This window comes from Rana temporaria, chromosome 13, assembly GCF_905171775.1.
Source record: "Rana temporaria chromosome 13, aRanTem1.1, whole genome shotgun sequence".
Lineage (NCBI taxonomy): Eukaryota > Metazoa > Chordata > Amphibia > Anura > Ranidae > Rana > Rana temporaria.
In genome coordinates, this window is record NC_053501.1 from 105430557 (window position 1) to 105453802 (window position 23246).

General features: G+C 46.5%; 1 protein-coding gene across 1 annotated transcript in view; it reads left to right on the forward strand.

Moving 5' to 3' along the window:
• Nucleotides 1–23064, forward strand: part of LOC120920107 (high affinity immunoglobulin gamma Fc receptor I-like) — a 38992-nt gene extending 15928 nt beyond the window's left edge. The window contains exons 4-6 of the mRNA XM_040332020.1: nt 1239–1534; nt 6428–6776; nt 23060–23064. Coding sequence (XP_040187954.1) covers nt 1239–1534; nt 6428–6776; nt 23060–23064 — 650 coding nt within the window. The remainder of the gene's footprint in view (nt 1–1238; nt 1535–6427; nt 6777–23059) is intronic.
• Nucleotides 23065–23246: the final 182 nt, after the last annotated feature.

A 23246-nucleotide genomic window follows, 5' to 3' on the forward strand; every position in this document is an offset into this window, starting at 1 on the left:
CCGGCGCATCGCTCGGGAGCCGATGAGTGTGCCTGGCGGCCGCGATGTCCGCCAGGTACCCGCGATCGGCAGTGACAGCAGGGACGTGGAGCTCTGTGTGTAAACACAGAGCTCCATGTCCTGTCAGGGAGAGAGGAGACCGATCTGTGTCCCTTGTACATAGGGACACAACATCGGTCACCTCCCCCAGTCAGTCCCCTACCCCCACACAGTTAGAACACACCCAGGATACACATTTAACCCCTTCCTCACCCCCTAGTGTTAACCCCTTCACTGCCAGTCACATTTATACAGTAATTAGTGCATTTTTATAGCACTGATCGCTGTATAAATGTGAATGGTCCCAAAATTGTGTCAAAAGTGTCCGATACGTCCGCCGCAATATCGCAGGCCTGAGAAAAAAATAAAATCGCAGATCGCCGCCCTTACTAGTAAAAAAAAAAAAAAAAAAAATCCTAAATCTATCCCCTATTTTGTAGGCGCTATAACTTTTGCGCAAACCAATCAATATACGCTTATTCCGATTTTTTTTTTTTTTTAAACAAAAATATGTAGAAGAATACGTATCGGCCTAAACCGAGGGAATATTATGGGATATTATTATAATAACAAGTAAAAAATAGTGTTTTTTTTTTTTTTCAATTTTTTTGTATTTTTATGTTTATAGCGCAAAAAATAAAAAAATCGCAGAGATGATCAAATGGCCACCAAAAGAAAGCTCTCTTTGTGGGGAAAAAAATTATAAAAATATAATTTGTGTACCGTGTTGTATGACCGCGCAATTGTCATTCAAAATGCGTCAGCGCTGAAAGCTGAAAATTGGTCTGGGCATGAAGGGGGTTTAAGTGCCCAGTAATGAAGTGGTTAATAGTGCCGTCGTACGTCTTGTACGTCACCGCGTTCGGAATTTCCAACAACATTTGTGTGACCGTGTGTATGCAATACAAGTTTGAACCAACATCTGTCGGAAAAAAAATCCACGGTTTTGTTGTCGGGATTTCCGATCGTCCGTACGTGGCATTAGTTGTATTTTGGGGTGAGATTTTAAGGATATTTGTTAGTATAAAGGAAATGAGGGTTTGCAGGAACAAGTTTTTAGTGTTCTAAGCTGAACAGTTGCTGAGAGGCTGCATTTGACAACATCAGAAGAAGCTGTGTGCCACCCAAGGCTCTGAGTGCAATCAACCCGTTAAACAAAGAGGTAAATTTACCCTTTGACAATGTTTTCTTCTTTTCAGGTTATCTGATTCTACAAGTTCCTCCTTTTGTGTATGAAGGGGATGATGTCCCTATGAGATGTTACAGCTGGCCCGGGTATTCAGTACGACGCACCATGTTTTTCAAGGACAATGCAGTCATAAGACCACTGAAGGCAGAAACCAATCTAATCATTGATAATGTCAATAAAGATGCAGCTGGGACTTACAAATGTGTAAAGAAATCGGAGTCCTCCTCTGACACGAGTTATACTGATGAATCATTCCTTTATGTCAAAGGTAAACCAATCAAATACTGCAAACACTGGAGCTCGACTGTAAACCTAAAAATCCTTTATTGTTAAAAGTCGATAGTTAAGACATGTTTAGGTACTTGTAACGGTATGGCCTGTGGGACCCAGAGGCTCTTGAAGGGTGTGGGGTACTCCTGTTTCAGCCTCACCAATGACTCTTGTGTCTAGGGTCATCCTATGTCCACTAGGGGCATAGGGTGACTGAGAACTGATATCTTGAATTACATGAGATGGGGCAGTAATGATGATAATTCACAATGTATTGCAGGATATCTTGAAATATTACAGGTGGTTAATTCTGAACCCAACAGGTCAATAGGACAGTGATTCATTCAATATGGAACATAGATAATTAAGTCTGCTACTGTCATGTAAATTAACCTTAGTTTGGCTTCTAAAGACCTGTTCATTGTGGGATGCTAATTAACACTGTTTTGTGTGAAATTCTATTGATGATAATGTGTGTTGTGAGTTCTAAAAGGTCAGATGTCTGACTTATGTTTACTAAAGGAATGTGTATTGTATTGAGGTGAAAAAAGCTTATCTCAGAGTTGCCTCGTCTGGGTAAATGGTTAGTAATTAGCTCATATCGGTGCCAGAAAGTCTGACTAAAAATGTGTATTGAGATCCTTGTGTTATGTTGTGGGTGGAGTTACGCCATTGTTCTTTTATTACTGACTGTATATAAGAAGCCTGAGTTTCCCCATTAAAGTGTCATTTCGTTTGGAACCAGAGAACAGAGCTGTGTGTCTCATTTTCTGGGGGAAACCCATATGGATCCTGTCTGCTGGATTGTGGAGTGTCGATAAGCTGTCTTGGGTTGGTGGAATGGAATATCGGAACGGCGTTAACCCCTGACCGTTACAGTACTTAATGATCATTCTTAAGGCCCTTACACACGATCAGACTTTTCGACAACAACGGTCCAACTGATGTGTTTTATCGGACAATGCGACCATCTGTATGCTTCATCGGACAATTGTTGTCTGTTTTTCCACAGACAAATGTTCGCTGTTAAACTTTCCAACAACAAATGTCCAATGGAGGATCATCCAATCGTGTGTACACAAGTCCATCGGACTAAAATCCAAAGTACAAAACACGCATGCGCCGAACCAATGCTAAACAGAAGTTGCCCCAATGGTGGCGGTAAAGAGCTTAAAAACGAAGTGATTTGGTGAATGTTGGCTGGAAATGTTCTGCCGTGTGTATGCAGAACAAGTTCACGTCCATCGCCCTTTGGACCAAAATCCACGGAAAAGTTAGATGGAAGTCCGATCGTGTGTATGAGGCTTAAAGCGGAGTTCCACCCAAAAATGAAACTTCCCTTTTTGGAACCCCCCACCCCCTGCGGTGTCACATTTGGCACCTTCCAGGGGGAGGGGGGTGCAGATACCTGTAAAATACAGGTATTTTCACCCACTTCTGGTGAGAGACTCCCACGGGAGTCACTCCCCTACCCATCGACACCCCCCCACCCGCTGTCTTCTGGGAAACACACTGGTCCCAGGAGACAGCAGGGACAACTGGGAACGCGCTGCGCTACTCGTCCATGCGCAGTAGGGAGCCAGGCAGTGAAGCCACAATGCTTTACTTCCTGATTCCCTCACCGAGGACGGCGGCGGGGGCAGCAGAGAGACGAGCGATTGCTCATCTTCTGCTGCCGACATCACGGGCGTGCTGGACAGGTAAGTGTCCATTTATTATTTGTAGCTGCTGGCTTTTAATATATTTTTTTTCGCAGGACCTCCGCTTTAATATGTATAAGAGAGCTATGACTAAAGGCCCATACACACAATCTGACTTTTTGACAAATGTCCGACGGATGTGTTTGATTGGAAAATTTGACAGTGTGTATGCTCGTGTTTGTTGGCTGAAAATGTTCTGCCGTGTGTATGCATACCAAGTTCACGGCCAACGCCAAACTTGTTGTCGGAAATTCCGAGCATGTGTACACAATTTCGCATTCTCGTGTAGCACTTCCCCCCAAAGGAGCTGCTGGTTTAGATTTGGGCCTGCACGTTACCTCACCGTTCGTTGTCTAGGGGATGAGAGTCTATAGAAACCTCAATGTCCACACAAGTTGCAAATCCTTTTTGTTAGGCTTTATTTCACACAAACTTGCACGGGTAGAGGGATGGAGGGTCAGGGGAAGGTTCAGGCACTTGATGCAGATCACCACACTCACCACTTTCCCCTGAATGGGTATTGCTCACTCGGATAGGCCCCTCTCACCGGCCTAGCACCCGGGGTGATGCACGGACAAAAAGAACGAATAACAGTCGTTATGCGATAAAGATGAACTGTTCAAATATCCTCTGCCACAGGATTTAGTATTCGGATATCTAGCCTTACAGTTTAGAGTCTTTAAGCCGACCCGGCACACTGTAAGGTAACATAGGCTATGGTGCATCCTCCAATAAAGTCACCAGGCCTTCCCCGAGATACCAGGCTTCCGCTTGGTCCTCTCCAGGACAGGTCCTCCCCTGGTTTCCTCCATTGAGTGGCTTATTCCCTTAGGACAAACCGCGCAGGATCACCTCCAAAGTGCAGGCCCCAGTCAGCATAACTGGGCCTACATAGCAGGGATGCAGCCTCAGGCCAACGTGGCCCCGTGGCTGAAAATCAACCATCACATACCTGGAGCCAGGAGGGCCACGAGGCAAAGAGCCCCAAAAAATGGCGTCTGTCCCCTTACAGTGGATGTAAACCCCCTCTCATCCTTTCTAAACTACTGCCATAGTGCTGATCTATAAGGATACAGACGCCTCCTGCATGTATCCTCACCTGCCAAATGTCTCCCCTCTGTCTGTTATAAGAACTGAAAAACTGCAGATTCTGTGGGTGGGTCTGGAGCTCGGTGGGTGGAGTCGTGATGTCAGTAGACTTCCCGCCCTCCTCTACACTCCCCTGACACTGAATTCTGCTATGATCACTAACATCCAGTCAAAATCCAGAAAAGTGACCACATGACTCCAGAAAAGGAGTGGGGGTGGGAATTAAAAAAATAATGCCTGTCTCCAGGATAGTGCATAAGATATGTACATAACCTGTCACTCACAGCAAGGGGCCGGAACGGACTAAGGTTTTTCTCTGTAAGTCCGTTTTATTTCACTGAAAAATAAGAGGATTGCTCAGAGCTGGATTAACTCTGTGTGGCAAGACTGGGCACAGATGATAGGAAATCGTATACTGTACATTGTGCCATAAAAAAATAAAAAAAAAAAACATTCACATCCACTTTAAGTACCTTTCCCCAGCATGCCCAGCAGGGAGACCACTCCCACTGAGCTGTTCCCCGGGGGAAAGCACCCAATACACTCTGGCCTGCTTGTATTCCAACATTGGCCTGGGGTGGTAACGCCACCTACAGGCAACAGTGGGAATTCCTTCAAACACAGCCATAGCCGGAACAGAGGCAGATTTATAGCTGGATTCAGAGACGTTTACGCCGGCGTATTCGTAGACACACCGTCGTAACTCTGAATCTGCGCCGTCGTAAATTTAAGCGTATTCTGGAAACCAGATACGCTTTAATTAGGCTAAGATACAAGTGGCGTAAGTGTCCTACACCGTCGTATCTTAGGGTGCATATTTACGCTGGCCGCTAGGTGGCGCTTCTGTTGTTTTCCGCGTCGAATATGCAAATGAGCAAGATACGCCGATTCACGAACGTACGTGCGCCAGTCACAATTAGTTACGCCATTTACGTAAGAGATACGCTGGCGTAAAGATAAAGCTGCTCCCTAGGTGGCGCAGCCCATGCAAGGTATGGACGTCGGAACAAGCCTATCTTTTTACGTTGTTTGCGTAAGTCGTACGCGAATCGGGCTGGACGTAATTTACTTTCACTTTGAAACGGCGTACTTTGGAGCAATGCACAGGATATGTCCACGGACGGCGCATGCGCCGTTCGTTAAAAACGTCAATCACGTCGGGTCACCAGTCATTAACATAAAACACGCCCCCCTGTTCCACATTTGAATTAGGCGCGTTTAGGCCGGCCCATTTACGCTACGCCACCGTAACTTAGGAGGCAAGTGCTTTGTGAATACAGCACTTGCCTCTCTAACTTACGGCAGCGTAGCGTATATGCCATACGCTACCCCTGCCTAACGTTGCCCCCGCCTACGTGAATCTGGCTATTAGTCTTAATCATGCCAAAATCTGAGCCAACTACCAGCTCAGATATCACTAAATTTAAACATAGCGTCTGGTCATCAGGAGCAGGGCGCTACACTCGGAATCAAGCAGAAGAGCCGCACTGACTATTGAACTTGATTTTTCTCGGCTCGTCGTACGTGTTGTACGTCACCGCGTTATTGACGTTCGCAATTTTCGACAACAATTGTGTGACCGTGTGTATGCAAGACAAGTTTATTTATAGGTAAAGTTGACCCAGGGAATATCCGATTGCCTCTCGGGGGATCAGGAAGGAATTTTTTCCCCTGCTGTAACAAATTGGATCATGCTCTGTTGTTTGTTGTTTTTTTTTTTTTGCCTTCCTCTGGATCAACTGTGGCTATAGAATTGGGTATATGGGATTGTATGATATTATTATTATTATTATTATTATTATTATTATTATTATTATTATTATTTTATTTCTTATGGTTGAACTTGATGGACTTGTGTCTTTTTTCAACCTGACTAACTACCGTGTTTCCCCGAAAATAAGACCTACCCCGAAAATAAGACCTAGAATTATTTTCCAGGAGAGCTGCAATATAAGCCCTACCCCGAAAATAAGCCCTAGTTTAAAATGCTTGTAAAATCCTATAATCCACTCTATTTCTGGAGTATACAATGTACAATGTGTGTGTTTCTGTAATATAATTTTGGCAAATACCTTCGGTACGGAATGTCCGATAATTTCTAAGCGGCATAAGAGTTACAAAATTCAAGCCAACATGTTGAATCTTGTCCTATTCCTTTGTATACCTCTTCTCAAGTCCAGAAGCAAATCAGACTCCGTACCCCGTGACACAAGGCGATAACCTGATTCTGACCTGTGACACAGTTCTCAGTCCGCTCAGGCAGGAGACTCAACTGCATTTTGCATTCTACAAAGATGGACAGTATGTTCAGAGATTCAGTTTATCAAACCAATATGAAGTCCCGTCCGCTCAAATGGAGGATATTGGGAAGTATTCCTGTGAGGTGAAAGCCTCAAGCTCCACAGTAAGGAAGATGAGTAAAGCAATAGATGTCCAGATACAAGGTGAACATTTGATCAATATACCGTATTTATCGGCATATACCGCGCGCCGGCGTATAGCGCACACCCCAACCTGAGAAGAGAAGTTTAGGGAAAAAATGTACTTTTTGGATGCTCAGCCTTGTCGGTGTCCGTCTGCGGTCGGCGTCTATCGGCGGCCTTGTCCGGTGTCCGTCTGCGGCCTTGCGCGGGGTCCGTCCAGCCTTGTCGGTGTCCGTCTGCTGTCTTGCCCGGAGTCCATCTGCGGCCTTGTCCGGCGGCCTTGCGCGGGGTCCGTCCAGCCTTGTTTGTGTCCGTCGCGTCCGTCTGCCGGTCCGTCCAGCCTTGTCGGTATCAGTCGCGTCCGTCTGCCGGGGGTTGCAGCGTTGAATTTGGCACCTCGGTCGAGCTGTGCAGAGCCGGATTTCGGTTGTGTTCGGCTTCTCTCGGCTCCTCTCGCGTGGCTGCGGGCGGAGCCGAGTGCGCAGTACACTCGGCTCGGGCTTTGTCGGCGGCGCTCAGAGACAGCGAGGATCGGCGTATATCGTGCACCCACGATTTTCCCCTGATTTTAAGGGGAAAAACGTGCACGTATACGCCGATAAATACTGTAGCTTGCTTGGTGTTTAGAACTTAAAGCAGAGTTCCACCCAAAAGTGGAACTTCCTCTTTTCAGAACCCTCCCCCCTCCGGTGTCACATTTGACACCTTTCAGGCGGGAGGGGGGGTGAAGATACCTGTATAAAACAGGTATTAGCACCACTAACGGGCATTGACTCCCGCGGGAGTCACGCCCCTTCGCGTCACCCCCCGCTGTCTTTTAGGAAACAGTGTTCCCAGGAGACCAGTGACGGTGCACCGCGCACGCGCGGTAGGGAACAGGGCAGTGAAGCCGCAAGGTTTCACTTCCTGATTCCCTCACCGAGCATGGTGGTGGCAGCATCCGAGGACCGAGCGATTGCTCGTCCTCGTCTGCCGACTTCGCGGGCGCGCTGGACGGGTAAGTGTTCATTTTTTAAAAGTCAGCACCTGCAGTATTTGTAGCTGCTGGCTTTTAAAAATAAAATAAAAATTTGGTTGGTCCTCTGCTTTAATTTGCTATTTATTGAAAGTCCAAAGAGGACTCAATATGGTTGATTTTAGGGTGACCACATTTCCCGTGAATGTAGCACTTGGGTAACCCAACAAATTGTCAATTATAGACAGATTCTCAGATGGAAGGCTGATAAGGGCTAATGCTGGGATCTCTAATGTCTAGACAGATAAGACTCCAATAGGATCTGCATAGTACAACCAAGCTACTAACCAGGCCTTAAGCTCCCTGGCGGTATGATTATTTCAGATTTTAGGTGTTGAAAGCGGTACCATTATTTTGCATAGAAATTTGGCGTTTCATATTGTAGGCCTGTAATTCTTAGGAATAATTCACTTAAAGCGGGGGTTCCGTGGGAATTCTTTTTTTTTTCTTTTTTTTTAGATGCATCTGCCGCTTTTAAGATAGTTAAAGCGGAGGTTCACCCTACAAACATGTATTTAACATCCATTCTGTATAATTCCAACATTTACACTATGCCGTTTTTTTTGCTCAGTCCCGCGGGAGTAGGCGTTCCTATGCAGAGGCTAGATGATTGACGCCTTGTGAAACCCCCCCCCCCCGGCGTATTAGGCGCGTCACCAGTTTTCCAAAAGTAGCCGGCTCTATACGGCGCCTGCGCAGTCATCTCTACACGGCAGGCGCCGTATAGCGCTGTATAAAGCCGACTAGCAGTTCGGCTACTTTAGGAAAACTGGTGACGCGCCTTATGTGCCGGGGGGAAGTTTTTCACAAGGCGTCAATCATCTAGCATCTGCATAGGAACGCCTACTCCCGCGGGAGTGAGAACCCGGAAGCCGGGTGGAAAATAACAATGAGACGGTATGTACAGCAAAAAAAAAAACGGCATAGTGTAAATGTTGGAATTATGCTCAATGGAATGCATGTTTTTAGGGTGAACCTCCGCTTTAATAGTGTACTCACGTGTCCTATTATCAGAGGCCTCCGCATTGTCATTCTGCCGCAAAAGACAATTTATAAAAATGTTTGCTGATCGCTTCCATCTTGCTTGTGGGCACTCTGAAGCCCACAAGCAAATCCTTCCGGGATAAGGTGTTTGCTGCATGTGCAGTGTTGGCGGCGAGCGGCGCCGTTAACACAACACAGTTGCCATCACAACGGCCGGCGTCCTGAAAAGGACACGTACTGTTGTGACGACATGCACAACATCACACGAGAGTGATTCTGGATAAAGCAGGAACAAAGATTGTTATCTGGACAGCCGCACTCTGAACGAATTGTAGCCTTTTACTAAAAGAAGGACAGCACTACAAGTCACAGCAAAATAAAATAAAACCTGACTACTGACGCGTTTCGCACTGAAACTAGTGCTTAGTCATAGCTATGTGAGCTATAGCTATATAGCTGTGTGAATCGAGCGAGGACGCCGCTCGATCACACAGCGGAGAGGCATCGCAGGATCCAGGGACAAGGTGTGCCTGTGGATGCTGCAAGGCGATCCCGAGTCTGGCTCGGGGTTACCGCTTTTGGTCCTGAAATTCCACCCCGAGCCAGACTCAAGAATACCGCCAGGGGGGGGTTAAGACTCACCACCAGTTGCCCCACTTAGCCCCTACCCTGCCCATTCCCTAATTCTGCCCCTAAACACTCCCTTATAAATTATCTCATAAAATGACCCTGTTAAATGTTTTATGCAGAATTAAGTTACAAAAATAAATATTAACAACCGCAACTTTATCAGTGCCCATCCGTGCAGCCTCATCAGTGCCCACCAGTTCAGCATATCAGTACCCATCTGTAAAGCAAGGTGAATTTGCGCTTCCCCCTAGAAATATTTTTATATAAAAATGAAAATAAAGATAGAAATAAAATAATAAACGAAAAACACCCTGGCAGTGAGCGAGGGAATATGAGGAGTTAATCACAAAACCTCTGTTGATATCTCATTAGACCAGGTCAGCAATAGAATGTGCAAAAATAAAAGGTTTAGTATTAGTGGTTGAGATAGAGAAAACTCTATTAAGGTGCTGCAATTTTATGAGATGCCGAAATATTCAGCAAAATAGGATAACGTAAAATAGTGAAAAATTAGCGCAACCCACAACAATATATAAAATATATCTGAAAAAGAAAACTTTTTGTTTGCACAAAAAATTAAATCCTAAGTGAAACAATTGTAAACTTTGGGGGTCTTTAAGCTCCGCGAGACAAGTGCGTAAAACGGTATCAGTAAAGCAAAGGGTCTTTATTGGTGACCAAACAAAACAAAATAAAGCTTTTCTTCAGCATCCAAAACGTCACAACAAAAGTCCTGCTTGTTTCCAGCATAAATTAGGAAAAAAGTCTTTCTTCAGAAAAACAACCAAAAGAAAGGCACATACGTTTTTAGTAAGAAGTCCTCCAGACCTTCCCTGCAGACACAGCTTCACTTCCAAACTACTCAAAGGTTCTCTCTGAGCAGACTTCCATCTTGTCCTCACAGGTGCACTCTCCCAACTCACTCACTCCCTCCAGCATCACTTCCTGCTTTAACCACTTAAAGACCTCAGGTGTTTTTCAGATTTGGTGTTTGCAAGACTAAAACATTTTTTTCTGCTAGAAAATTACTTAAAACCCCCAAACATTATATATTTTTTTTTTCTAACACCCTAGAGAATAAAATGGCGGTCATTGCAATACTTTTTGTCACACCGTATTTGCGCAGCAGTCTTACAAGCGCACTTTTTTTGGAAAAAAAATCACTTTTTTGAATTAAAAAATAAGACAACAATAAATTTGGCCCAATTTTTTTATATATTGTGAAAGATAATGTTACGCCGAGTAAAATGATACCCAACATGTCACGCTTTAAAATTGCGCCCGCTCGTGGCATGGCGTCAAACTTTTACCCTTAAAAATCTAGATAGGCGACGTTTAAAAAATTCTATAAGTTGCATTTTTTGAGCTACAGAGTAGCTCTAGGGCTATAATTATTGCTCTCGCTCTAACGATCGCGGCGATACCTCACTTGTGTGATTTGAACACCGTTTTCATATGCGGGCGCTACTCACGTATGCGTTCGCTTCTGCGCGCGAGCTCGTCAGGACGGGGCGCTTTAAAAAAAAATTTTTTTTGTTTTCTTATTTAATTTTATTGATTTTATTATTTTTTACACTAAAATATAAAAAAAAAAAAAAATTATCACTTTTATTCCTATTACAAGGAATGTAAACATCCCTTGTAATAGAAAAAAGCATGACAGGTCCTCTTAAATATGAGATCTGGGGTCAAAAAGACCTCAGATCTCATATTTAGGCTTAAATGCAAAAAAAAAAAAAAAAAAGGAAAATTTGTCATTTAAAAAAATGACAGAAAAAAAATTGTCTCTTTAAGAGGCTGGGCGGGACTGACGTTTTGACGTCACTTCCGCCCAGCAAAGCTATGAGGACGGGTGGGGGCCATCTTGCCCTCACTCAAGTCCTCACTCTCCTGGCGGCAGCATCGGATCTCCTCCGCCGCTACCGACGGCTCCGGTAAGCGGCGGAGGGCGCGGAAAAGCGGCGGGAGGGGGGGGGGGCCCCTCTCCCGCCACCGATAACGGCGATCTCGCGGCGAATCCGCCGCGGAGACCGCCGTTATCGTTTACACGGCCGCCAGCTGAAAACATGGATATCTCAGTTGTGGCAGCAGCTGCTGCCGTTACTGAGATATCCATGTTTAAAAAGAGGACGTACATATACAGTGGGGGGTGCTTAAGTGGTTAATGGGTGGTTGTCTGTGAGATTTTAACCCCTTGTGCGCTGGCTTCCAGGGTTTAGGAGTGGAGGCTCCATCCCACCCAAATAACACTTTGGAGCCTCCAAAATTCCAGGCCCCAAACTACTTTATTAACCACTTCGTTACCGGGCCTATTTTGGCACTGTTCTCCTTTATGTAAAAATCACAATTTTTTTGCTAGAAAATTAATCAGAACCCCCAAACATTATATATTTTTTTTTTAGCAGACACCCTAGGGAATAAAATGGCGGTCATTGCAACTTTTTTTCTCGCACGGTATTTGCGCAATAATTTTTCAAACGCCTTTTTTTAGGGAAAAAAACTGTTTCATGAATTAAAAAATAACAAAACAGTAAAGTTAGCCCAATTTTTTTGTATAATGTGAAAGACGATGTTACGCCGAGTAAATAGATACCTAACATGTCACGCTTTAAAATTGCGCACACTCATGGAATGGCGCCAAACTTCGGTACTTAAAAATCTCCATAGGCGACGCTTTAAATTTTTTTACAGGTTACTATTTTTGAGTTACAGAGTAGCTCTAGTGATAGAATTGTTGCACACGCTCTAACGCACGCGATGATACCTCACATGTGGGGTTTGAACGGTGTTTACATATGTGGGCGGGACTTGCATGCGCGTTCGCTTCTGCACGCGAGCGACCGGGACAGGGGCGTTTTAAATTTTTTTTTTATTTTTTTTTTTTATTTTTTTACTTCATTTTTTTATTTTTACACTTTTTTTGACATTTTTTTTTTTTTGATCACTTTTATTCCTATTACAAGGAATGTAAACATCCCTTGTAATAGGAATCAGTGTGACAGGTCCTCTTTATGGAGAGATGTGGGGTCAATAAGACCCCACATCTCTCCTACAGGCTTACAAGCATGAAATCGGTGAAAAACATTTCACCGATTACATGCCGACAGCCGCGATTGCGGCTTTGTTTACTTCCGGGTACCGGGCGTGACGTCATAACGTCGCGCCCGGCCCTCCGACGGTCATAGAGATGACTGTGACAGTCTGGTCACCAGTCATCTCTATGGTTCAGCAACGCGCGCCGGCCGATTCGCTCTCCGGGCCCCCGATGGCACGGGAGAGCCCGGAGAAGCACCGGATGGCGGCGGGAGGGGGGGACGTCCCCTCCCGCTGCCTAGAAAAACGATCAAGCGGCGGAACCGCCGCTTTGATCGTTCTTCTGGTGCACAGAATCGCCGGCTGAAGACAGAGATATCTGAATGATGCCTGCAGCTGCAGGCATCATTCAGATATCACCACTCAAAGTCCAGGACGTCCCAGGACGTCCTACGGATCTGAAGTGGTTAAGATAGAGAAGACTGCGAGCCAGTCCTCTCTGAATTAGCGCCTGCCTGGAACTTTTCACCCACTTTTGGGTGACCCCCTGAACCTTCTACCTCTATTTAAATGGACCATAGTCCAAACAGTGGTGCCGTATAGCACCCGTCCATAGGGTTGCCAACTCATCCCTTTAAAACAGAACACATATTAATTACACAGGTTCTGTGGCTGATTAAGGTGGTAATTAAACTCACTTGCTGCCTTATTTGCATTAAATTAGCCTCAGAACCTGTGTAATTAATATGTGTTCTGTTTTAAAGGGATGAGTTGGCAACCCTACCCGTCCAGGACCCACCCCCGGTGTCCTGTACACAATACATAAAAAATAGTCTCTTGTGATAAGTGCCTAGAATGCAAAATAAAAGTCCACAAAGCAAGATCACATTCCCTGGTTATGACAGCAGCGATGTTTCCTTATCTTCAATGTGGAAATAAATGAACATCCATAAGCAAAGGCAACAAACAAAATCGGGCAGGTTGGCCCCTTACCAGAAAGGATGGATCTCAAAAGAGATCATACAGGCATGTAATAAGGGATCAATGGCTGCGATTCCTTTTGGAAGGTAGGATCTGGCGTCCATCCTGTGTTCTCCATGTGTAACATCGCTTCAAATCCACTTCAATGCTGCAAGATTGCAAGCATTCACAGCTCTTCCCCGGATGTTAAAATAAGTAGAGGTAAAAGAAAAAAGGGCTTCATAGTGTAGTAGATTTTAATAAAACCTCTTTAATGGAAGAAGTTCGTAAAAAAACATCAGGGTTTAAACAACACTTTTATGTGAATACAATAAACAAAAATAAAAACGGATAAAGTTATTTATCCTCGGAAAAGTAATCCTTCCAGCTTCGGTAACACCCGACCAGCTGGATCGTGGCAACGTTTTGATATTAAAGCTCCGCCCGACGCGGCGTTTCACCTAATACAGGCTTCATTAGGTGAAACGCTGCGTCGGGCGGAGCTTTAATATCAAAACGTTGCCACGATCCAGCTGGTCGGGTGTTACCGAAGCTGGAAGGATTACTTTTCCGAGGATAAATAACTTTATCCGTTTTTATTTTTGTTTATTGTATTCACATCAAAGTGTTGTTTAAACCCTGATGTTTTTTACGAACTTCTTCAATTAAAGAGGTTTTATTGAAATCTACTACACTATGAAGCCCTTTTTTCTTTTATCTCCACTTATTTTAACATCCGGGGGAGAGCTGTGAATGCTTGCAATCTTGCAGCACTGAAGTGGATTGGAAGCGCTGTTACACCTGGAGAACACAGGACGGACGCCAGACAGAGGCATCTCTAGGGGGGGGCCAGAGGGGGCCCTGACCCCCCCAACATTATGCTGTGCCCCACCATGTGCCCCCCCAAAAAAAAAAATTTTTTTTTTTTTTTTTTGCTTTTTTTTTTTTTTCGGGCCGCCGCTGGAGTAACAGTCTCTCCTGAGAGGGAGAGCGTCCCCAGTCAGCTCTGCAGGGCATTCCTCCCCCCTCCCTCTGCTCGCTGACACTGCATAATGCGAGCGTTCACACAACCACAGCCGCCCGATCTGCTCCTTCCCCTGCATCCTCATTGGCACGGAGAAGAGCGAGTTGCAGAAAGGACTCCATGAGCACTGTGGGGGAGGGGGGCCCAAGCCTTCATCTCAGTTACTGAAAAAACAGACTGATTTCTCCCGTCCTTAGGACAGGAGAACCAGCCTGTAAATTCTGAGAGTGGTGACTGCAAGCTGAGCCAAGTGTCAGTCTATGACACTCTTTTACAGCCCAGCGAGTCCAGCCACCTCCCCCCCACTCTCCTCACATACGAGCAGGGAGGAATACAGCTCCTCCTCCTTCTCCTTTCAGTCCCGCCCACACTATCTCGGTGTGCTGTATCTGAAGAGAGGGGATGTGTGTTCAGGAAATATGAAAATCAGCAGCATGTGTGTGAATGATGCCTGAGATTCTAGCCTGGACCGTGGGTATGTGTGTGCACTGCAGACTGCAGTACACTGTAATCACTGAACTGCATTATCTCTATCCCTTCTCTCCCCCATCTGTCTCCATCCCCCTCTCCTGTTCTTTCAAGACATTCACAATTTACTTTCTGTAACGGTCACCACCGTTTACAATATTCCAATCCATCGCCCCACGACAGGTTATCAGACAGTCCGACAGACATCAGACACGACCCATTTCATTTCCCAGAATAACCGAGACAAAACAAGCTCTGGTACTGGTTCCAAAATGAATGAATGAATCCTTTAATGGTAACTTAGCTTTGTTATATACAGTACAAGCATGTTACAGTTAATCACAGGGACAAAGACACACTCCACCCACACATCACACAATGGGGGGCTTCATACACATTCTTTTAGATAATGACATTCTGATGAGTTAATTACTACTTATTACCCAGACGGTCTGGCTCTGCATTTAGAGGGGTTAATTACTACAGCTTGACAAGTCACATTCCACATCTTAACAATGTCATTAGCATACACAATGAACAGGTCTTAGGAGCAGACCTAATTAGCACAATGGACACAAAACAGTATTAGCATCACACAAAGGAATGTCTAGGAGCAGACTCAATTAACACCTCAAAAGCATGTGTCCCCACATTGAATGAAAACACTCTATTGACCTGTCGGAGTCAGACTTTAACAACTTGTAATATTTCAAGATATCCTGCAATATATGAATTATCAGTAATGTCCCATCTCATGTAATTTATAATTATCATTTCTCAGTCACCCTATGCCCAAAAGGGCATAGTGACGCTGGCACAGGAGTAAACCCCATCCTTCAAAAGTCTCTGGGTGTCACGGGCCATTCTGTTACACTTTCACTTTCAGTTAGGCAGGTAATATACAATGCCAATTTTTTTCCTACATCCACAGATTGCAGGAAAAAAACTTGCATGATTCCCCCATCAACACAAACAGTGCAGACGGGAATATCCCTCCTGCCCAGCAATTGTATTCTATACAGCAACCACTAGTGATAATCATAAGAGAATCTGCTCATTAATGGTTCAAATCTCAGCCAGTTCCTGCTGAACCAGCTGAGATTTAAACTGTCTATGACTGGTCTGAGCTCTTAGGCAGCCCATACATTGATCACTTTTTTTCATTCAACTATTAGGTTGAATAAAAAAAAAAAAGAAATGATCCAATTCCCCCATCTACACATTATAGGTGGATGGGGGAATCGTCCCAGTGTGGACCAGTGCTGGAACAACCAGAGTTGCTGTCCTGTCCCGGCTATTCACAGCGCTGGTCTCTGTCTCCTTGGCAGCGGCGGCAGGACATTGGAACCCAGAGATGGTTACTTTATGGGGCTGATGTACAGGAGGGCCAACACAATTTGTTGTTAGAGATGGGCTGGGCATGTTCAAAATTCCACATGCCAGAGCCTGCCAGGAAGCCTACACTGCACAGCGCCAATCACAGTGTCATGAATATGCATCATGTCTGTCTGCCTACCTGATCTCCATGTGTTCATTAGAGGCAGATCCTGTTCTGGTTTCCCTTCTTATCACTTCCTCTTCCTGTATGGCTCCACCCTAGTCCATCCCAGGAAGCCTATATTAACCTTTGCTCTACAGGTCTGCAGTGCTGTTCATCAGTGTTCCAATGCTCAGTTCCTGTCTGCAGTGTATTGCTAGTTCCTGGTTGCAGAGTGCTACGATCATCTTCCGTGTACCGTTTTGGCTTGTCCCCGACTTCCCTGTCTGCCTGTGCCCCTGACTATTTGCATGTTCCACGGTTATCCTTGTCTGCCTGTTGCCCTGACCTCGGCCTGTCCATCACCACTGTTTGTTCTGCTGGCTGCTTCCCCCTTCTCCCTGCGGAGTGTGACCTGAGGAATCCCGGGAACGCGACCTGGACCCAATTGCGGCCAAGACCATCCCTACCACCAAGGGCTCTGGTGAATACAAAACTGGGTCTTAGACTCCGCGCCCTGGGTGATCTTGGGTCACGCTTCCTCCCTGCCAGCAGTAGTCGGCTATAGGGTTCACTTCCCTGCGGTGCATCCCTGACCCCTACAGGGTGCACTTGTCACCTGGCGACAGGTGACCTGACAGTTTGAACAGCCATGAACCCGGCCGACGTGCCGCTTCCTGCAGATGACCCATTACAGGGCGTTGTTCACAGACTCGAGACGCATGAAGCTAATCAGGCTCAGGTGATGCGTTTCCTTCAGGATCTGGCTTCCCGCTTTGATCAGCTTCAGACCTCGTTGGGACCCCCGAATCTACAACCCCAAGTACAACCAGCGGCAGCGGCTGCGCCCGTCGCACCAGTCGCAGAGTCGCATTCACTGAAGCTACCACCTCCAGTCCGTTTTTCTGGAGACTCCAAGGCCTGCAGGGGGTTTCTTAGCCAGTGCACCATCCATTTTGAACTACAGCCTCAAAACTTCTTGTCTGATCGGGCAAAGGTAGCCTATATTATTTCCCTCCTTTCCGGTGAAGCTTTAGCCTGGGCTGCCCCTATGTGGGAGAGGAATGATCCGGTAGTTTCCAGCCTGTTCAACTTCCTAAAGCTCTTTCGGAACATCTTTGAAGAGCCGGCGCGGGCCTCTTCAGCAGCCAGTGCTCTGCTACGTCTCCGCCAAGAATCTCGTTCAGTGGGTCAATATGCTCTTCAGTTCCGTATACTCTCAGCTGAATTGAGCTGGAACAATGAGGCCCTGGTCGCTACCTTTTTACATGGCCTCTCTGACCGAGTGAAGGACGAATTAGCGGGAAGAACCATCCCCGTCGGTCTGGACGATGTCATCTCCCTGTGCAATCAGATCGATATTCGTTTTCAGGAGAGGTCCATTGAGAAAGGACACCAGCACTCCCTAGGTCGTAGTCAGTCTGTGCTTCCCTCACTTCGTCCCGTAGACCACCCCCTGCCTGCTGAGGAACCTATGCAGTTGGGCCGGACCAGACTAACACCCGAAGAACGTGCTAGACGCAGAACTCTGGGCTTGTGCCTCTATTGTGGAGGCAAGGGCCATCTTCGTGCCTCCTGCCCGCTTCGCCCGGGAAACGCTCAGGTCTAATACATTTAGAAGGTGGAGTATTGGACCCAGAAACATCACCTTCCCGTCTGCTCCTTCCGGTGTCCCTTCATGTAGGCACTTCTCCCCTATCGATCTCTGCATATCTGTATTCCGGGGCTGCCGGCAACTTTATGGACTGGAGAACTGCTTCTTCTATGAAGCTTACCCTTTCACCCCTCACTACGCCGCTGGTAGTCTCGGCAATTGATGGCACTATTCTCCCAGGGGGTCCTATTCGCTTCCAGACACTACCCATTAGGATGTCGATAGGGATTCTCCACCAGGAGTGGATATCCTTTCTCATTCTACCTAAAGCCTCCACTCCCATTGTATTGGGCCTTCCTTGGCTACAGCTCCACTCTCCCCATGTGGACTGGGCTTCTGGGCAGATTCTGGCTTGGGGTCCTTCATGTTTCTCGTCATGCCTTTCCAAGGTGACTCCTAAGGGGGAACTTCCGGTTGCTACCACATCAGTATCTTCGGATCTTCCCACTGCTTACAGCGATTACCGGGATGTGTTCTGTAAGAAATCAGCCGAGGTGCTTCCTCCCCACAGATCTTTTGACTGTGCCATTGACCTTGTTCCTGGAGCAATTCTGCCCAGGGGTCGCACATACCCTTTGTCCATCCCAGAGACCCAGGCCATGTCTGAGTATGTCGCAGAAAACCTTGACAGAGGTTTCATTCGGAAATCGTCATCGCCTGCAGGAGCAGGGTTCTTTTTTGTTGCCAAGAAGGATGGTACCTTGAGACCCTGTATTGATTATCGAGGATTAAACGCTGTTACTATTAAGAATCGTTACCCCTTACCCTTGATATCTGAATTGTTCGATAGGTTGAGGGGTGCCTCCATTTTCACTAAGTTGGATCTCAGGGGGGCGTACAACCTCATTCGAATACGAGAAGGCGATGAGTGGAAGACTGCGTTTAACACTCGAGACGGCCATTATGAGTATCTGGTCATGCCTTTCGGGTTATGTAATGCCCCAGCCGTGTTTCAAAACTTTGTCAACGAAATCTTCAGGGACCTGCTGTACCAGTTTGTTGTCATCTATCTGGATGACATTCTAATCTTTTCGGAAAATCTGCATGTCCACAAGAACCATGTTCGCACTGTACTCCAGCGCCTCAGAGAGAATAATCTCTATGCCAAACTGGAGAAATGCTCCTTTGAATGTTCTGAGGTCCTGTTTCTAGGATGCTTTGTTTCAAGCTTGGGCCTTCGTATGGATCCTGGGAAGGTCTTAGCCATTACCAATTGGCCTCTTCCTGCTAGCCTCAAGGCCACACAGCGCTTTCTTGGTTTCACAAATTATTATAGGCAGTTCATCAGGAATTATTCTTCCATTGCCGCGCCTATTATCGCTTTGACCAAGAAGGGTGCTAATGCCAAAGACTGGCCTCCCGAAGCTGTCTCTGCGTTTCACGATCTGAAACAGGCCTTCGTCTCTGGACCTCTTTTGAGGAGACCAAACCCTGAGGAGGCATTCTTTATTGAAGTGGACGCTTCTTCTGTGGGAGTGGGAGCGGTGCTTCTTCAACTTTTTGAGAAGAGACGTCAACCATGTGCGTTCTTTTCCAAAAAAAATTCTCAGGCAGAGAGAAATTATGCCATCGGTGACCGGGAACTTCTCGCAATTAAATTGGCGCTAGAAGAGTGGCGTCATCTTTTGGAGGGTTCTCCTCACTCCATAACGATCTTCACCGATCACAAGAATCTACAGTACTTACAGAATGCTAAACGTCTGAATCCCAGACAGGCCAGGTGGAGTCTCTTCTTTTCCCGTTTCAGTTTCACGATTACATACAAACCTGGTTCCTGCAACGGTCGGGCTGATGCGCTTTCTAGATCCTTTGACACCTTGGACGAAGATCTCACTCTTGAACCTGAGCCGATCATTCCAACTTCATGCATTGTTGCCCATTCTACCACCCTGGACTCAAAAATTCCTCCTGGTAAGACCTTTGTCCCCACTGAGCTAAGAGCCAAGATCCTTCGTTGGGGACATGATTCCAAGGTGGCAGGCCATGCTGGTTTCCTCCGGTCCTTCCTACTCATTAGTCGTCACTATTGGTGGCCAAATCTCCGCTCAGAGGTTAAAGACTATGTCAAGGCTTGTCATGTCTGTGCTCAGTTCAAATCCTCCACACAAGCTCCTGCTGGTCTCCTCATGCCCTTGCCCATTCCCAAGGAGCCCTGGGCTCACATTGCCATGGATTTTATCACCGATCTTCCACTGTCTGACGGTAATACGGTCATTTGGGTGGTAGTCGATCGGTTCTCCAAAATGGCACATTTTGTTCCCCTTCCTGGTCTGCCTTCTGCTCCTGCTTTGGTCCCCATTTTTGTTCGAGAGATTTTCCGTCTTCATGGGGTTCCTTCTCATATTGTTTCGGACAGGGGTGTTCAATTCACGTCTCGTTTTTGGAGAGCCTTTTGCAAATCCCTCAATATTGCTTTGGATTTTTCCTCTTCTTACCATCCTCAATCCAATGGGCAGACGGAGAGGGTTAATCAGGAGTTAGAGGTTTTTCTTCGTACCTTAGTCTCCGCTCATCATGACGATTGGTCCTCTCTACTTCCATGGGCGGAATTTTCCCATAACAATCATGTGAATACCAGTTCGCAGAGAACACCCTTTTTCTCAGTTTATGGAAGACATCCTCAACTTCCACTTCCCATGACCTGTTCTCTGGATATCCCAGCTTTGGCTTCAGCTCAAGAGTCATTCAATTCCATCTGGAGCGACGTCCATGATTCCCTCCGGGCAGCTGCCGACAAATTCAAAGGCTTTGCTGACCGCCGCAGGCGTAAACCGCCTTCTCTTCAACCAGGGGACAAAGTCTGGCTCTCCACCAGAAACATCAAGCTCCGAGTTCCTTCTCTGAAGTTTGCTCCAAGATTCATTGGTCCATACACCATAATGGCTAAGCTGAATCCAGTTTGTTTCAAGCTTCAGATTCCCAAAAACCTCAAAATCTCTAACTCCTTCCATGTTTCCCTTCTGAAGCCTTTAGTCCTTAATAGGTTCTCTCGTCCTCTCCCCACCACGGCACCAGTCTCTGAGGAGAATCAGGAATATGAGGTCAGTCAAGTACTGGATTCCCGACTCTGTAGAGGCGCTCTTCAGTACCTTGTTCATTGGAAAGGCTTTGGTCCTGAGGAGAGGTCTTGGGTTCCTGCATCAGAGGTCTTTGCACCTCGTCTATTGAAGAATTTTCATCTGAAGTTTCCCTCTAAACCCGGACCCAGGCAGGGAAGGGGGAGGCCTCGTAAGAGGGAGGGTACTGTCATGAATATGCATCATGTCTGTCTGCCTACCTGATCTCCATGTGTTCATTAGAGGCAGATCCTGTTCTGGTTTCCCTTCTTATCACTTCCTCTTCCTGTATGGCTCCACCCTAGTCCATCCCAGGAAGCCTATATTAACCTTTGCTCTACAGGTCTGCAGTGCTGTTCATCAGTGTTCCAATGCTCAGTTCCTGTCTGCAGTGTATTGCTAGTTCCTGGTTGCAGAGTGCTACGATCATCTTCCGTGTACCGTTTTGGCTTGTCCCCGACTTCCCTGTCTGCCTGTGCCCCTGACTATTTGCATGTTCCACGGTTATCCTTGTCTGCCTGTTGCCCTGACCTCGGCCTGTCCATCACCACTGTTTGTTCTGCTGGCTGCTTCCCCCTTCTCCCTGCGGAGTGTGACCTGAGGAATCCCGGGAACGCGACCTGGACCCAGTTGCGGCCAAGACCATCCCTACCACCAAGGGCTCTGGTGAATACAAAACTGGGTCTTAGACTCCGCGCCCTGGGTGATCTTGGGTCACGCTTCCTCCCTGCCAGCAGTAGTCGGCTATAGGGTTCACTTCCCTGCGGTGCATCCCTGACCCCTACAGGGTGCACTTGTCACCTGGCGACAGGTGACCTGACACACAGGCAGTGAGACATTTCCCGGTCCGCTGCTGCACAGATCAGGAAATGTCTCACTGCCTGTGATTAGCACTGTGGAGTGTTGGCTTCCTGGCGGGATTGGGCATGTGGGATTTCAAACAGACCCGAGCCCATCTCTATTGGTTGTAGACAGTTGAGCTCCCTGCAGGTTGCTTAGCAGCAGTGGCGCTTCTCTGACATGCTGATTGGGATGCAATCCAGGTGATGCTCCCAATCAAATCCTAGTGTTAAATATCAGATTTTATTGATCAAAGCCCACACTTTACAGGCATAGAGCCCACATGGCTGCTGATCATACGGTTGATTATATATATATGTGGTTGTACTCTTGATGCTAATAAATATTGTGTTTATTAGATCTGACTGGGAGCATTACCTGGATCACATCCCGATCAGCATGTCAACAGAGAAGGTTATACAGCATTACTGCTGCTAGATGACCAGCTGGGGGCTCGGCTCTCTATAACCAATAGTGCCAGCCTTTCCCTGCATGCACCCATAATGTCACCAGCACTAGGTCCTAATAGACTGCCGCAACTGCCAAGGAGACAGACGCCAGACCAGCGCTGTAAATAGCAGGGACAGGACAGCTGGGGAACCCCACACCAGGCCAAGGTGGCAAGACAACCTTTGCAACCCTGAAAGTTCTCCCACTGCTTTGGACCCTTATATTTTCTTGGTGTGCTGGTGACATATATCTCTTGTTTTCTGCCACCCTGGGGGGCCCCAGTATAGTAGGAAGGGAGCTCACTGCAGAACATGTGAAAGGGCCCATAGTGGGATCGTAGTAAAGGGCCCCAGGAGATTATATATATATATATATATATATATATATATATATATATAAATTGCATTTTATAGTTGGCCCCCCTACTTTTGTCCCTGTCCCCCCATGTGCCCCCCCTAAATATGAAAGCTGGAGACGCCACTGACGCCAGATCCTACCTTCCAACAGGAATCGCAGCCATTGATCCCTTATTACATGCCTGTATGATCTCTTTTGAGATCCATCCTTTCTGGTAAGGGGCCAACCTGCCCGATTTTGTTTGTTGCCTTTGCTTATGGATGTTCATTTATTTCCACATTGAAGATAAGGAAACATCGCTGCTGTCATAACCAGGGAATGTGATCTTGCTTTGTGGACTTTTATTTTGCATTCTAGGCACTTATCACAAGAGACTATTTTTTATGTATTGTTTCACTTAGGATAAAAAATTTTGTGCTTTTTCAGATATATTCATATATTGTTGTGGGTTGCGCAAATTTTTCACTATTTTACTTATCAGTGCCCATCAGCACAGCCTCATCAGTGCCCATCAGCACAGCCCAGCCTCATCAGTGCCCATCAATGCAGCCTCATCAGTGCCCATCAATGCAGCCTCATCAGTGCCCA